Raw genomic sequence first — 16,607 nt, forward strand, 5'->3', positions numbered from 1 at the left:
CTGTTTTTTTTTGGTTTTACCTTCTTATTTTCCTTGTTGTACAACTACATACATACATAAAGTATAGAAAGGTGATGAAGAACCATTTTCCATCAGTTCTCAGGTCATTTAACAGGAAGATGACTTAATGAACTGGTAATTGCATTTTTTTGCATTTTCTCCTGCATTTTGCAACTTTTTTTCTGTCTTTCTCTTTCTAAATACCACACTTCCGGCAGCTTAGTTGTGTATAGTAGAAATAAGTTGCACCGCTTCACCTGTAACTAATGGAGTACCACTTCCACTTCCACCATTTTACTTTTTACATTTCACCTAAACCATCATCGAGATGCATTAATGGAATTCGCAAAAACCAAAGAAGAATCCTGTTAATGGATTTGAATTGCAATTGCATAGAAATAGTGAGAAAAGCATAAAACCACAATGAGATTAAATTTCCAATTCAATTTTCGATTTTTCTATTTTATCTAATTTTTTTTTCTATTCTATGTCAACCTTATAGCCTAAGTCAATGGACGCCCGGATATGTGCTTTAAGATTAATGAAGCCATTTCGTAAGGATTCCTGCGTTAGGAATTCTCTTATTTTCTCTTTGCTCTCGCAGAAGACTAGATTTTCGGTGAGATCGATGAGTTTCTGTTGGTTGAGATTCATGTGGTAGAGAATTAGAAGTGACCCACTGCCTTCTTGGCAGAGATCAGTCGATAGACGGGATATGCCTTGAGCTGCGGTGTAATCAAGACCAGTGATCATTTTACAGTTTATAACGACTGGAATCTTGAAGTCAGCTTGAATGCAGGCCTTGAGGATCTTTCCACGGATATAGTTGATCGCTGGGAAGTAGATTCCGTTGCCGGGTGTAACAGAAATGTATTGCATTTCATCAATCTGTCAAAAGAAAATTATATTTTAGTAGGTTTTTTTGCGAAAACTAATGAAAACTTACCGAGTCAATTTTAACAGTGACATCTGGGCGAGCCCAAAGATAGAGAAGGTATGAAACTGTTATGATAATTCCCACCAGCAGTCCAACTTCCACTCCGAACATAACACAAGCTAAGAAGCAAATGCACCAGATGTAGAAGTCTCTTCGGCTTTCGCGCCACAGTCTCCAGGGTAGATTGAAATCTATAAGATTAACAATGGCGCACATCAAAATGGCTGCTAGGGTGGCTTCAGGAATGTAATTCAGATAGGGACTCAGAAAACCAAGTGCCAGAAGGACAATTATTCCTAAAAAAAGATCAACAAACCAAAAAAAAGTTAAAGTTATAGACTTTCAAACTTAAGTGTTCATTTTTGACAATTAAGAATGTTTGATATACTTTTCAATTTACCTGAGTATAAATTAGCCATCGGCGTCTTCAAACCACAAGCAGAGCTAATAGCATAGCGTGTAAAGGCTCCCGATGTTGGCATAGATTGAACACTTGATCCTATCACATTACACAGTCCGAGTGTAAAAAGCTCTTGGTTGGCACTTGCTCTACATTTGGGAGCTAAAAATATGGACATCCCTTGTTAGTTATAAACATAAACAATTCTTCCAAACTTACTCAGTTTTCCAATTGAAATATTTGTTAGAACTCCAACAATCGGTATGACTATTATACCCAAATTCAATTCAGCCAGAATGTCCATAAAATAAAATGTCTTCTCTGGTGTAACAATTTTCATAGCTGGAAAAGTAAAATTGGGCAAACCTGACATTGCAGTCTTGCTCAGGGCATAGGGTACCGTTTTTGTAATGCTTGTTTCAGGTAAATTATTCAACCACACAACAGTAACCATTGCTGTTATGAACACAATCAAGGTATTTCTTGAAAATGACAAGTATTGGTAGATGAGCCTTTTGGCTTTGGGTTGATTTGGACGTTCGGCTAATTTCCCGATGAACTACTCTGAGACGTTTTTTTTGTATGAATAATTATGAAGTTAATTATCTCTTTCAAAATATATAATTACCTCCAAGAAGATTAGAAATACAATTGCTGACAGACCCATCAAGAAGTCACCTAAGTTAGATTCGTCTAAGCGAAAGCTTAGGGTTTTTATAGATTCAACAAATCCAGCTGCAAGATATTTGATTCCCAGCATTACTTTGAGCTGAGATTCGATTACGAGAATAGCGGTTGCTGTTGAGAAGGCCTTGATCACGGGCATTGAGATGAATTCGAACAGAAATCCTGAAAAATAAGATACAAAGTTGATTAATATAATTACTGATTTCTTAAAAATTGATTATTTCTATAAAAAGTTTAGAAGTTGTTGTAAAGATTAACACCAAAGTATATTATCTGAAATATGTTTTTCAATGTTGGAAAGATTCAATAGTTTAATGATAAAAATTCTTTTCTGCACGTTTTTTTTTAATTATTAAGAAACTTTTTGTAACTTTTTTGAAAGAATTTTCTAAAATCAAAATGTGCCCAATTGTTTCAATACTTGCTTTTTCACTGAAAACACAAACTAATAAAGTTTTTTATATCTTCTAACTCAGTTTTGTTTTTTATTCAAAACATATTCCTCAAAGTTTCTAGCAACATATTGGAAGAGTACGATAACTCAGACGACAAGATATTTTAACGGATTTGGGTAAAACAAGTAAAAACAAGCATTTTTTACTAAAAAAGGGGAGAGCCTATTTCTCTCCGTGTAGGCGGCAGGGGCAATTTAAAAAAAAATACTATTAAAAAAATGTATAAAAATAAATTGCATTTATTTTTAAGGATTCTAGTGAATATATTCACTGGAAATTTTTAGTTCCACATTCCATCAGTTACTATTCAAAAACCAAAGTTAGTTTTAACTTCTCCGAAGTGTTGAATTCCGAAATGTCGTTATTGTTTGGCCAGGAGAGTAAAAATGAGGCGAAGTAGGGGGATTGAATGGATTTTAACCATTAGTTAAAATGAACTTAAAAAATTCATACAAATTTTTTTGTGAAATGTGAAATTTAGTTTCAACAATTACAAAAATGTAAATACACACACTTTTTAAAGGTTTTTCTTGCTACTCCATACTTAAAGATTATTAAATAAACGGTGATTTTTTAAGAGCTTGAGAACTTTTTAAAAAAAAAATGACAACTATATTTTTTGAAAGATAAAGTAAATTAAACCAATATCTCAAAGTTTTGAAAAGATATTTGAGTCGAAAATCAACTTTTACCACCTTTTATTCATTTTTTTAGGGTTTTATTTTTTGTAAAAAACTGTCAATTCGATTTTTCTCAACATTTTTCAGAATGTTGAAAACAATATTTCTTATAAGATAAAATAAGTTGGAAGCCTAAATTTCAAGTTTTTGAAAAGATATTTGAATCGATATTCAATTTTTACCAACTTTGAGTAATGTTTTTTTTTAGATTTTTATTTTTTATAAAAAAAATTGTCAAAAACATTATTCTACGTTGCACAAAATTGTTTTGAAGATGAAATCATATTTTAGTCATTAAATTTTGGAGGTGACAAATTTTATTTTTCAGTTTTTTTGATTTATAAAAAAAACCGTTAGTTGGATTTTTTTTTTTTCAAAAAATATACTTATTTGATATCACGTCACAATATATCATGTAAAATTTAATTCAAGTCTCTAGCGTTTTTGGTTCGTAAGATATTTAGGGTTAACGAAAATGTTCACTTTTTTTTCAAACTGCTATGCTATGGTAAAACAAACCACCCCCGCAATTTTCTTGAGAGCCCTTTCTGCCTTATTATCTGTATAACAAAATTTATTTGAAGTCGATATCTCTTCTGGTTCTTGAGCTATGGACGACGAAAAAAACGTCGCTAACGTACGGACGTACGAACGTACGTACACCCGCACGCACATACATCTTTCTAAAAATCTTTTATTTCAACTCTAGGGTCCTTGACACGTCGAGAAATGTCAAAATTTTCAATTTGACAAATCGGACCCATTACAATAACTTCCTATGGCAAGTTAATAAATCAGCCGTGAGCAAAATCCCGCAACCAAAGTTTGATACAAAGTGCAATATAAGTACATGGCCTAGGCTTTGCTTAGTAATTATTAATTTTGCCTTCAATAAATCTTGGCCAGAAACTAATCTTTAGGATGTAAGCAATTGCCGTTTCAACCATTCCAATGCAAGAAAACCTAACGTGGTAAAATCAACCTAACAACAAGGACTTCTTTTAATTACATTTAATTTTTACAGTTTATGGAAAATATTTGGTCTCGCTTATTTTTTTTCTATATGGGGAGTTAAAGCCCTTGTTTTTGAACCCTGTTTTTTTTTTAAATAAGTTATATTTTATCAAAAGTAAAACTTTGATTTTTTAGACCAAGGTTATTTTGTAGCACGGGATTTTTTTTAGCACAGTTTAATTTGTGATGGAACTTATTTTTTTACCTTGGTTATTTTATTGCCCAGGTTATTGGACATCCATGTGACACTTTAAACTATAATGGCCATTGGATGACAAAGCTAAATATGAGATTACCTGAGATTATTTGTTTGCTATCTCCATAAAATAAAATATCGATAGGCCCCGTGGCTGCCATTTTGTTTTGGTGACATTTATCAAATCTTTTGTTTATTATTCAGTTTTGTATGCCAAATCATCATCAGCACGTTCAAATGATAAAACTTATTTATTAAAATGAGTGCTCGTTAACACAAACGTTGCGCCCTTTACAGTCGACTCTTCAACCTTTGGTGGCAAATTTCTGACGACCGGTTCAGAATACAATCAGTCAACACCCGTTATCTTTCGAAGGGGTGATGTGAATTGGCAACTAAGGTCATGCAATTTGACCCCGCTACCCTTTTTCCTGTGGGGTTTCTTGAAGTCTATGCAAATAACCCACAATCCCACAAATATATTTTTCGAAAAATATCCAATTAAAAAAATTTGTTACCCCAAAAATTTTACGAATACAAACTGATTTTATATCCAACACAATTTTAAGCAACGAAAAATAACGTTTTTAACATCTGGTAAAATTTTGAGAAAAATCGAATTGACAGTTTTTTTTACAATAAATAAAAACCAAAAAAATCAATAAAAGTTGGTAAAAATTAATTTTTGCCTCAAATATATTTTCAAAAATTTGAGATAAAGGCTTCAAATTAATTTTATTGTATAGAAAAATTAAAAACAAGCTTTTTAACTATGAGAGGGGGGTCTATCTCCCCCCGTTTAGGCAGTAGGGGCAATTTAAAAAAGTAAGTACGTTAATTGGAAAACTATTATTAAATAATATTGCTAGTACTTACAACTAAGTTTTATACATTTTTAAAAAGCAAATACTTTTGTCTATTAGCTTGTTTTTAAATCAAGTCATAACTATGCATAGTTTTTGAAAAAAATGTTTCAAACTCAAAATTTGTACAAGTTAAAAAAAGGTTTAAAGTGTAATCTTTCAAAACTTTAAGATTATCTACTACTGTTTTTTTTTTTAGAATTTATTGCTCTTATTTGTGATCAAAAACTGAAAACTTAATGATTTTATCTCTTCTAGTTCTTTAGAAAATTGAAAACTACCAACAAAAATATTTTAATTAAATTACTTTTTCCTTGCTTAAGTAATTACTTAGTCTTATTTTGATAATTATAATCGAATATGGATTAAGATAAACCTAGGGTAAATTATTGTTTCTTAAATGCAGCTTATTTAAAAGCAAAAGAAACTTGGCATACATCTTGCACCCACCGCACCTTTGATCCCCCCAAAACTTGCAACTTCTATTATAACTATCAAAATAAGACCACTCAAGCCAAAAAAAAAATTAAACTAAAATGTTTTTTTTTGTACTTTTCAATTTTTTCAAGAACTAGAAGACATGAAACCATCTAGTTCTTGGTTTTTGATCAAAAACAAAAAATATAGCAATACAGTCTAAAAAAAACAATACTAGATAATTTTAAAGTTTGAAAAAATACACTTCAAATCCTTTTTTTAACTTTTTTTTGCACAAAGTTTGAGTTTAAAACAATTTTTTTTTTTTTAAACTATACATAGTTTTGACTTGGTTTACAAACAAGCTAATAGACAAAAGTGTTGCCTTTTTAAAAATGTTTAAAGCTTAGTTGTAGATACTACCAATATAATTTAATAATAGTTTTCCATTTACCGTATTTATTTTTTTGAATTGCTCTTACCGCCTGAACGGGGGCAGATAAACCCCCCCTCCAATCGAAAAAAATGTTCCTTTTTAACTGTTCTTTGCAAATCCGTCATTAAACTTTGTCGCCTGAGCTATCGTACTCTCCCCCAACATACATTAATTTCTCAAAATATATAATTTAATGACTTGAAATTTCAAATATTGGATATTATATATTTGCATATCATAAATACATGTGAGTTTTGACATGGGGTTTTCCAAAGAACGGTTTAATTTTGAACAGTTGGTAAGTAAAAACTATTCAATCATCAAAAATTAAACGACGCACTTTTCAACGCCTGGATATTGTTAAATTCACTACAAGAATGAGCTACGTGCCACACAAGCAACATAACAATCGCAAGTTTTCAAGAAAAGTTTCATGACCATGATACATCTCGAAGAGTTGATCACAATTTTCGGTTTGTCTATTATTTTTTTTAAACCACTTAAAAGACAAGGTCCATGCCAATGCATGACCTTACACATTTACTTCGTCAATAAATGAGAATTGGTCATTGTTTGAAGCCTAAGCGGCCATTCGGCTTTGGAACATTTTCCTTTTTTTTCAAGGAAATAAATAAATCCATTGACACTATGTTGGAAAATCTGATTGATAAAAAAGAAATATCAAACTTAATCATAACCTAAGAAACAAATATGTGACGTGCGTTTATATCATAACAAATTATTCAACCGCTAACCATAAACCAACTATCAATTTAGATAGCGACGCGGCTCAGCGCAGCGTCTCGTTAAAAAAAAAACAACAACAAAAACTATAAACAAACCCGTGCTATAATTGAACTTGTTGTATGAGTACATCACTTTCTTGTGTTTGCGATTTTTGTTTCTATTTGTTGTTTGTTTTATTTTTATTTTATTTAATCTCTTGAACGCCACAATAAAATTATACCCACATGCGGAATTCTTTCATCAAATCTACGAATTAGAATTTTCATTCAAATCTAAACATTAATAGTGAAGAAATTTAGACAATTTGTTAAAACAAACAAAAGATACGATACAACATAGTTTTCATTTTTTTCTTGTCTGTTTTTCGTGGAAAAATTATTCTGCTATCTTGTATTTTGCACCCTATTTAACGAGAAGGAAAATTCGACATGGAGATTTATTAAATCAAATTTGTATCTTCTACTTTTAGGTAAATTTCGACTTCCAGATAACATGAATTTAGCTATTTGGTCCTAAATTGACAAACATGCATTTACAAATAAGAATATTGACATTTCTTTGTATTAATATCCCGAGATGAAGTCATCATTAAGAAAACTTAAGGGAACAGTTCTGACAAAAAAATGTTATATAGAATTTTTCCTGTAAGTATTACAGCGGTCATTTAGAACCACTTAAGACAGACAAACAAAACAAAAACAAAACTCACAGCAGAAAGACGTACTTTACACAATAGTTAGCAATTATTAGACATACATAGTTTCGGTAGGGTAGAAACCAAATCCATGTAGATAAGAAATATTGATTGAAACTTTGTTTGATTCTTACTTCGAATAAATTTTCTAGTTTTAACTTGGTTCACAAGTTTGATTTCGTTTACAATCAATTAAAAAGAGTCTAGGACATTTATAACACGAACTTGAATGAGATGAAAGAGTTTGAAGTCAAAACTTTCTTTGACACTTGAATCGAAAAGCAGTTTTTAGTTGTTTTTGATGGTATTGTTTTTTTTTTTTATAAAATGCTGTATTATAAAATAAGCTTGATTTCATGTTTGTGTTGTCAAGATATTGAAAACCAAATTTTTACTTGCATTTTTGAAGGTTTTTATACTTCTCCTTTCTACAACATTTAATTTTCTTTAATTATAATAATTTGTTAAATACTAATGTTAACAATTCTTATAAATATAAAATATACTGAAAATCTAAAGCTTAAAAAGCTTTTGAAAAATATTTATTTGCAATTTATACTTTTTATATTATCATTTGGTGAATTAAATTTATTATAGATTTCAATTAATTGATTTAAGGGTCTATCTACACCATAGTTTGATCTGCTAAAATTTCTATTCAATGGTTTCTGGAGTCTTATACTTGAACGACTAAATCTAAAGCTTAAACTACCAAGAACTGATAATTATGAAATTTGTCCGTATATTATTCCAACAATAAAACAAAACTACAAGTACATCATATCAATTGTCAAAGAAGGAAGATTTATAAGAGAAAGTCTTTGTGAATAAGGTGGTAGTGTTTGACTTTCATGAAACCACGGAAGGGATCGCAGACAAAATATTAAATATTATTAAGTCTTCTTGCAAAGGAAGACAGTCAGATGAAGAGTTCATTTTTTTTTAATTTTTAATGTCATCAGCATACACTAGGACAGATGATTTTTGTATCATCAAAGCTAAGTCATTTATAAATAAAACAAATAGAATAGGACCGAGGTCACTACCCTGGGGAACACCAGAATACACAACAAATAAACTTGAACACTCATTATGAAATAGTCGTTAAAACCTTGATGCGATAGTTTTAACAGTAATGTTTTATGACTCAATTTGACAATGGCTGAAATCAGTAAGGATACAATCTACTTGTTCACGTTTTTCAAAAACATCTAAACAAAAGGACGTAAAGTGAAACACATTAGTAACAGTTGAACGACTTTAACAAAACCATGCTGGTTATCACAGATAATTGAACTACAGTGAAAGGAAAGGACGCTACATACGATTAATACCTTCATTAATTCTCAATATATTGGAGTTATGTATATCAATCAGTTTTAACCAATATTGTGAAGTATTTGTGGTTATTTCAAAAATAAACTATTAATTTAGTTTGAAACAAATAACGTAAAATTTTTAAAAACATTTTTGTAAGAGGCTTACAATTTTTTATATTTTCAAAATATTGAAAAAAATTTACTAAGTGGCTCCAAAACTTTAAACCTTTCTTTTGGTATTGATTCTAATAAATTGCTTAGGTATTAGCCTTTTAAGTAAAGCCTCAATCCAAATTAGGGACAATTCATGCAAATAAAAAAAGTAAATACGCTTAAACTGAGTTATTAATTGGAACTCGGTAACTATAGAGTGGACCATTCTATTAACTGCTCCTATAAGATTAATGGTACAGATGTCATTTGGATTTAGCAAATTAATTAAAGTTAAAGTAGCCATTCCGATATTTTAACTTCAACAATTTGTTTAAAGAGAGTAAGATGTTAAAATCGTTTAAAATTAGGAAACCTTCTTAAAGCTTGTTAAATTGTTAAAAATGGCTTTGAAAATTTACTTAATTGCTTTAATGTTTGCCGCAATGGTTTTAGTTCTTTTGGATTTTTCTAAAAATGTTAACAGTTGTCAACAACTTTATTCTTTGATGACAATTATATTATTTTTTGTTCGAAAAAAATTTATGGTGAAAAATATATTTGTTCAGTATTTTGATTTATAAGAAAACCGTTAGTTAATATATTTGTTCGTATTTATATCATTTTGGTATTGATATTTGCGGTTAACCAAATTGCTCACTTTTTTAAATTGCTAAAGTAAAAAAAAAATCACTCAATTATTTGAAAGTCCTTTCTGCATCTTTCTCTCTTTTCATTTGTAAAATAAAAAAAGAGGCTGGGATGCGATCCACACTGATAACTTCCCATCCCGTCTGTCGATTTGAAAACACTTTTTATGAAAAAACGGACTGTTGGGTTTTTAAAAATTTCTAAATATCGAAAACAATATTTTCTGTGAAATAAAATATGTTTGAAGCCAATATTTTTAATTTTTGAAAAGCTATTTGAGTCGAGAGTAAATTTTTATTAAGTTTTAGTATTGTTTTTTTTAAGAGTTGCATTTTTTGTAAAAAAAAACTGTCAATTCGATTTTGTTTTCAACAATATTTCTTATAAAATAAAATTAGTTTGAAGCCAATATTTACAATTTTTGAAAAGATATTTGTGTCTAAAATCAATTTTTACCAACTTTTATTAATTTTTTTTTTAGGTTTTTATTTTTTGTAAAAATACTGTCCATTCATTTTTTTCAGAATGTTGAAAACAATATTTCTTATAAGATAAAATAAGTTTGAACCCTAAATTTCAAGTTTTTAAAAAGATATTTTTGAATCGATATTCAATTTTTACCAACTTTTGGTAATGTTTTTTTTAGATTTTTATTTTTTATGAAAAAAAACTGTCAATTCGATTTTTCTCAAAATTTTATCAGATGTCAAACATATTATTCTTCGTTGCACAAAATTGTTTTGGAGATAAAATCATATTTTAGTCGTAAAATTTTGGAGGTGACAAATTTTCTTGAGAGCCATTTCTGCATCTTTCTGCCTTATTATCTGTATAACAAAATTTATTTGGAATCGATATCTCTTCTGGTTCTTGAGCTATGGAGGACGAAAAAAACGTCGCGAACGTACGGATGTACGGACGTACGTACACACGCACGCACAAACATCTTTCTAAGAATCTTTTATTTTGACTCTAAAGACCTTTGAAACGTCGAGAAATGTCAAAATTTTCAATTTGACAAATAGGACCCATTGCAATAACTTCCTATGTGAGTTAATATATTCGCAGTCCGAAAGACCGAACTCAAAACCAGTTTTTCGATTAAATCAGTTTATAGTCTTTTTCGTATGTATTTTAAATTTTATTGAATGGTTTTAATACTCAAAGCTTTCTAAAGTATTCTCAAAAACTAACAACTTATTCAATGACCGGAATAGAAATAATTGTTTTTTCACTTAAAAATTTACTCCTCTGAGAATAAGTTTGAATTTACCACAAACTCTGCATTTCCCGCCTGTTCACCTTTTCAGAAGTTATTAAGATAGAATTAGAATTTACAATTATTATAAAACTATTAACTTTTGTTCCGCATCAGCAACAAAAACACTACACACATTTTCACATTCAGCTCATAATTTTTAATAAACAAATCACACAACACCAACACTCAAAATACGGATTGTGATAGTGACAAGAAAAAAAAAATCATATCCACTATCTAATTCGTGGGCTCTAATTGAACTTGTCATATCGTTCGTTTATTTTGTTGTATCTTTATTAATTTGCCCACTTAGACGCCACATGATTCGTTAGGAGTAAAATATCTATCTCACGAAAAATAAAACTAATCTCAAGGGCTTTCCTCATAGCTGGCACACTCAAATCAAAGCTCATATACCTATCTAACTATATACTTTATTATGTATCGTCAAGATCTCTGACAATTTGTCAAAACAAAAGAATTAAGAAGACCTGATGCCTGTCTCATGTCTGGCTTGAGTTTTCCCTTCCATTTAGATCCTAATTAACAACCGATTTGATGACACTTATCACACATCGCTGAGACAGTCAGTGATGGGAGATGCGAGTATGTAATAAACGTTGAAATTAATCAAAACAAAATGTCAAATTTGACTTACCCAATTGCAGGCTTCCCATAAACAGCTGCACGATACCTGCCAGGAACGTCAACACCACAGCGAACTCAACTGGCTTGCCCATTGTGAATTGCACGCTAACAAGGGCCACTAAGCTCGTTGGTCCCACGATGACCTTGTCAATCGAACCGAAGAACAGGTAAACAAACGAACCTAATGTTGTGAGGGCGGAGAAGACAGTAGAAACAGCTGAGCACATTTCCTGTGCGTTTGGAAATGATGGTTTACTCACCTAAAAACGCAGAACAAAGTCCGTAATGCGCTGGAAGACCAGCCAGCAGGGCACATGCAATGCTCTCGGGGATGATAGTCAGCCCCAGAGTTATTCCGGCAATAAAATCGTTAATGGCACATTCGGCGTCATAGTGACAGATCCACGTAGAGATTGGCAGAAGGCCGCGAATAAATTTTCCCGTCCGAGCACCGAGGTCACTGGTCGAACTCTTGCCGAGAGTAAATTTGGGCTGCAGCGGCTCACGAGCCGCCTCTTCATCGTTCTTCTCCGATGTGATAGTTATCGATGGCGGTGGCAAAGGCGGTGAGGATGTTTTATTTTGACGTGAGTCTGTCATATCGTATCTCGAGTTATTACAATATATTTCAGTGACTGATTACGAAGAAGTGAACTTGTTGTATCTCAAGCGCACGCTTCCGACTGTCTGATTTGAAACTGGACCATCAGACATTGACTGTGCCCCATGCAAATGATCGGCTTAAGTTTTATGAGAGAGCTCTTGTTTGCTTTACCGTCTTCGGCTAAGGAGAGGCAGGTGGAGCTACATCAGGAGTTAGATAATTGTGATAAACGATAGAGGGAGGCGGTAAGATTATACTATACGAGTACATCAGAACATTTGTCGTCATAGTTTCGTATCGGAGACGATTCCACATGTCACGAAGATGTATCTATATGTACTGTACGTTCATACATTGCAAAGAGGTTTTTGATGGAAGAAGATAATTGAGACCTGGGCCCGTTTTGATGTGCGATTCTCTGATTTCTTGTGATATCATTATTTATAGAGCGCAAATTTTTGTTGTTAGATTATAGTATGGAAGGTATAGGCGGTGCAGTGTTCGGGAGGAGGGATTTAGTGTTGTTGACATTTAAATCACCTCTCCATTCATCCCCCTATGCCTCCTCCTTTGGTCGAAAAAAGTATGTTTTTATATTCTTATATGTATTGAAGGTTTATGTAATGAAACAGATGATATCGCTTGTGAGATTTTAGAGTGGGGTGTGGGATTAAGGGGATATGTATTCGCCAAATCAGATGGTGTAGTTATTAATCCTGAATGATGTCGAGATATGTAGCTATAATTGGTTAAGTTGTTAAAAATCCAAACAAAGAGCTCAGTTAATTGTTACGAAAATAAACTCATAGAAGTATTTTGAAAGCGCAGGGATGTTATAAAAATACTTTGTTCGTTATTTTTTGAATCTTTAATTAAATGGCATAAACAGTAGGTGCAAATTTGATCTTCTTAACTTTTTAAACGAAATTCTAGCTCAATATTCACATTTTATACGTTTCAAATTGTCAGCACCTTTAACTTGCTGTATAGAAACTATAAAATATATGCAAAGTATTGCATTCCTTAAAAATTTCGAACTCGAGATTTAAATAAAACATGATATTACGATGGTAAAGAAGTGGAAATGAAAGAAATTGATTGAGTTCAAACGCGTTTAGCGGTTTTTTAAATTTTTGTAAGACCAAGACAAACATTGCTATCGAAAAAATTGAAATTTGTATTAAGAAATTTTCTCTGACTTGTTTTAAATTGGCTTCTTTTAGTATGAGAAATATACGTACAACGCCACTTATTTTGGCACATTTTTTAATAGTGAAATATACAGACATGGACAATAAAATAGACACAGAGACATTTGCTGTTTTTGGTGGATAGAAACACATTATAACGCAGACCTTAATATATAACTAGCGTCAAAAATATAAGTTTTTAATATTTTTTTTTTTACTTTTATAAAACAATAAGTTCAGTTTAGGAAGTAAGTTCAAATTATTTTAATAATATTACTATTAATTCTAAGAAAAATATGGGTGGCGTTAAGCATTGTTAACTAGACAAGAAAGCTGTCATTTTAGTTCTACGAAGTGAGGGAAATCATTGAGAGAAATAGCCAGAATAATGCGCAGATTTCTCAAGTTTATTCCAAAGCAATTTGACCGCTGAGAACAAAAAAAACAGAGGAGAAAACCAAGCAAAACAACCCCAAGAGAAGACTGAAATATAAATTGTGCCTCAAAAAAATCCTTTCAAGATTTCGAGGGAAATAAAAAAACAAACTAGAGCTTTCAATAACTTCCAGAACTGTTCGTAGAAGACTTGTTGAGCTAACTGGCTCAGAAGTATCGCAAGAATGGTGCCCTTTCTAAGGAAAACAAAATATAACAACGCAGTTTAAATTCACGAACGATCATTTTGATTGGACTGGGCCAAAAGTGGAGGAATGTTTTGTGGAACTGAATCCCAAATACATCCAGAAAACGGTTAAGAATGTTGGTGGCAGTATCATGCTTTGCGGTTATCATGAAGGATACGATGCTGCTTTATGCGGACGTGAACCTGCTTCCTAAATATGTTCTATAGCAGGACAACGATCCTTAACACAAATCCAAATCTGCTCAAAAGTATTTTAAGGACCAAAAAATCAGCATATTGGAGTGGCCATCCTAATTGCTTGACTTAAATCCCATAGAACATTTTGGGAGAGATTTAAAATGCGCAGTTGGGGACATTTACCCATACATTAAGCCGAACTGTGGAGGATAGTTCAACAGGAGTGGTACAGTATTTCAATTTAATGATGATTCAATGTCTAACAGATGTCACACTTTAGTTATAGCTAAGGGCCAAGCTACCACATATTATAAAAAAAATGTTAAATCCAGGATAGCTTTGCATTTAATTAATTTTTTTTAAAATATTTGTATCTATTTTAATTTCCACGAAATTTGTTCCTTTTTTACATTTGTGAATCTAAAATATTTAATGTTATAATTTTTTTACAAATAATGGGTAATTTTAATTTCAAAGAAAGAAAAATAAAAAAATTAAGAATAAACTTAAAAAAAATCATTTTGAGTCAGTTACAAATTGAATTTTTAAAACACTGTTTGGTGTTTCTATTTTAATGTCCATATCTGTATATATGTAGCTATTATTTTTAAATAGGCTCTTTGGGAGCAGAAGAGAGTTCAAATTAACCAGTCGTGCAATTTTTTCAATTCGAGTGTGATTATTGTAACGACGGTGAATGTTAATGTACTTCTACTTCAAATCATAAAATTACCCGTGTTTTCGAAAATCTATCGTTATTACAGTAGAAATTTATTTTAAAAACAAATACAAAATCTACAGTAGAATCACTGCCAATAAAAAGTAAAGAGAAATCATGATGCGGAAAGAGATTTGGCTTTTATACGAGTATCGAAAGATATTTCTGACGCTCCAATTATACGTTAAACACTTGATTACAGTGACCATATAGTAGTGTCCATCTAACAAACCACTATGCCCTCACTCAAGATGAAATTTGATATTTTATCAGAACTTATTTTCAACTAATTTCAAATAATTGTTGATATTTAAATTACTTGCTTGTTTATCCAATCAGCTGACGTTTGTATTTTAGTAGTCCAGGAAAATTTTATCAGAATGAGATCTCTTGAAAATTAGTAATTTTCGGTAATTTTTTTTTAAATTTCGTTAGAAGTTGTTTTTGAAAATTATTCAATTTTTGTCCATCCTGTACCCAAAAAAGGTGATTCCTCCTCCACCTCGATTTTCCTAAATACCGCACTAACGTCCATTCATCCAAAGCCATAAAAAGATAAATAATAAATACCTCAAAGACCGAAGGCTTCTTAATCTCTAGAAATACGGCTTTCGTAGCAATTGGTCAACTGGTTTATCTCTTAGATAAACACAAAATAAATGCTGGTGTGCCTCATGGTTTTTTTCTGTTTCCCACACTCTTTCTCATTTTTATCAATAATACCCAGTCTGAAACTTCTAATTCACTTACCGCCTTAAAAAACTCAATGTTGCTTACTGTCGAACAGACTTTACTAACTTTTCTACTATCATGTCGCCAATATTGGGCCAAGATGTTTGGGTTTCCTAAGGCGATTCTAAAAGTTTTTATACTCCTCCGGTCTAGTTGTTACATATTTATATGTCTTACATATACCCAAAGCTTAAGTATAACTCCCAATTTTGTGAAGGTTCAAACTCATTGTTAATGATATCATCGTTGAATCTTGTTTCAATTTTCTTACCGTTAGCTCAACGGATTATGCTTTAGTGAAACAGCCAGTTGAATTTCTCCACTCAAGCAATTCAACCTTATAACTCGATCGGACGTTCTGTCAATTTCAGAGATTTGTTCTTTAGCGGTACTACACTAATGTGGCATTCCTTAACACACTCTATTTTTCCCAATCATTGCAATATTTAGGAATTCAAAACCAATGTGCACCGAAACCTCTTTTTAAACTCCCTTGAGAAGTTGCTTGTTGTAACAAAAAAATTTAAACTAAAAATCGGTCTACTGCGGTTTGATTCTTTGGAAATTTAAAAATCCCAAAAACGCACAGGTATTTTTATATTTGACTCAAGATCTCTTTTTAACAAACCTAATTTTGTTGGTTGGCACTTAAAGTTATCAATGTACTTGTGAAAAAAAAAACTTTAAAAAAGGATATTTTGTAAAATAAACACAAATTTAATGATATAAATATTTCAAAGAATTCTAAAATAATGAAATTTCAAAGCAAAGTCTAACCTTTTTCAAAAATACACAAAATAAACAAAACTTTGTAATATTAATCGAATGAATCTACATAAAATAATTATAATATAATTTTGTTGACTGCTCGAATTATTCCATCAAATAAATTAACACCAATCTTACAATTTACGTCAATAATACCGACACTAATTTTACAATTCAAATTTACTTTCCAAACAATGTCGTGCCCGTTTGTGTCAACATA

At 31.2% G+C, this 16,607-nt stretch overlaps 1 protein-coding gene across 1 annotated transcript; it reads right to left on the reverse strand.

The window, feature by feature from the left end:
• Positions 1-429: 429 nt before the first annotated feature.
• Positions 430-12,279, reverse strand: LOC129939067 (sodium-independent sulfate anion transporter). The gene is made up of 7 exons (XM_056046933.1): positions 11,816-12,279; positions 11,566-11,736; positions 1,966-2,186; positions 1,557-1,896; positions 1,338-1,499; positions 947-1,233; positions 430-888 (listed from the first exon to the last, which is right to left on the reverse strand). The coding sequence occupies exons 1-7, from the start codon at positions 12,153-12,155 to the stop codon at positions 481-483; spliced, it is 1,929 nt and encodes a 642-aa protein (XP_055902908.1). The 5' UTR covers positions 12,156-12,279; the 3' UTR covers positions 430-480.
• Between the last annotated feature and the right edge of the window lie 4,328 nt (positions 12,280-16,607).

This window comes from Eupeodes corollae, chromosome 1, assembly GCF_945859685.1.
Source record: "Eupeodes corollae chromosome 1, idEupCoro1.1, whole genome shotgun sequence".
NCBI lineage: Eukaryota > Metazoa > Arthropoda > Insecta > Diptera > Syrphidae > Eupeodes > Eupeodes corollae.

Coding starts and splice junctions, on each gene's coding strand:
- LOC129939067 (XM_056046933.1), bottom strand. CDS start 12,155: ATGACAGACTCACGTCAAAATAAAACATCCTCACCGCCTTTGCCACCG. Junction 11,737..11,815: donor ACTTTGTTCTGCGTTTTTAG/GTGAGTAAACCA, acceptor TCACAACATTAG/GTTCGTTTGTTTACCTGTTC. Junction 1,500..1,556: donor TATTTCAATTGGAAAACTGA/GTAAGTTTGGAA, acceptor CCATATTTTTAG/CTCCCAAATGTAGAGCAAGT.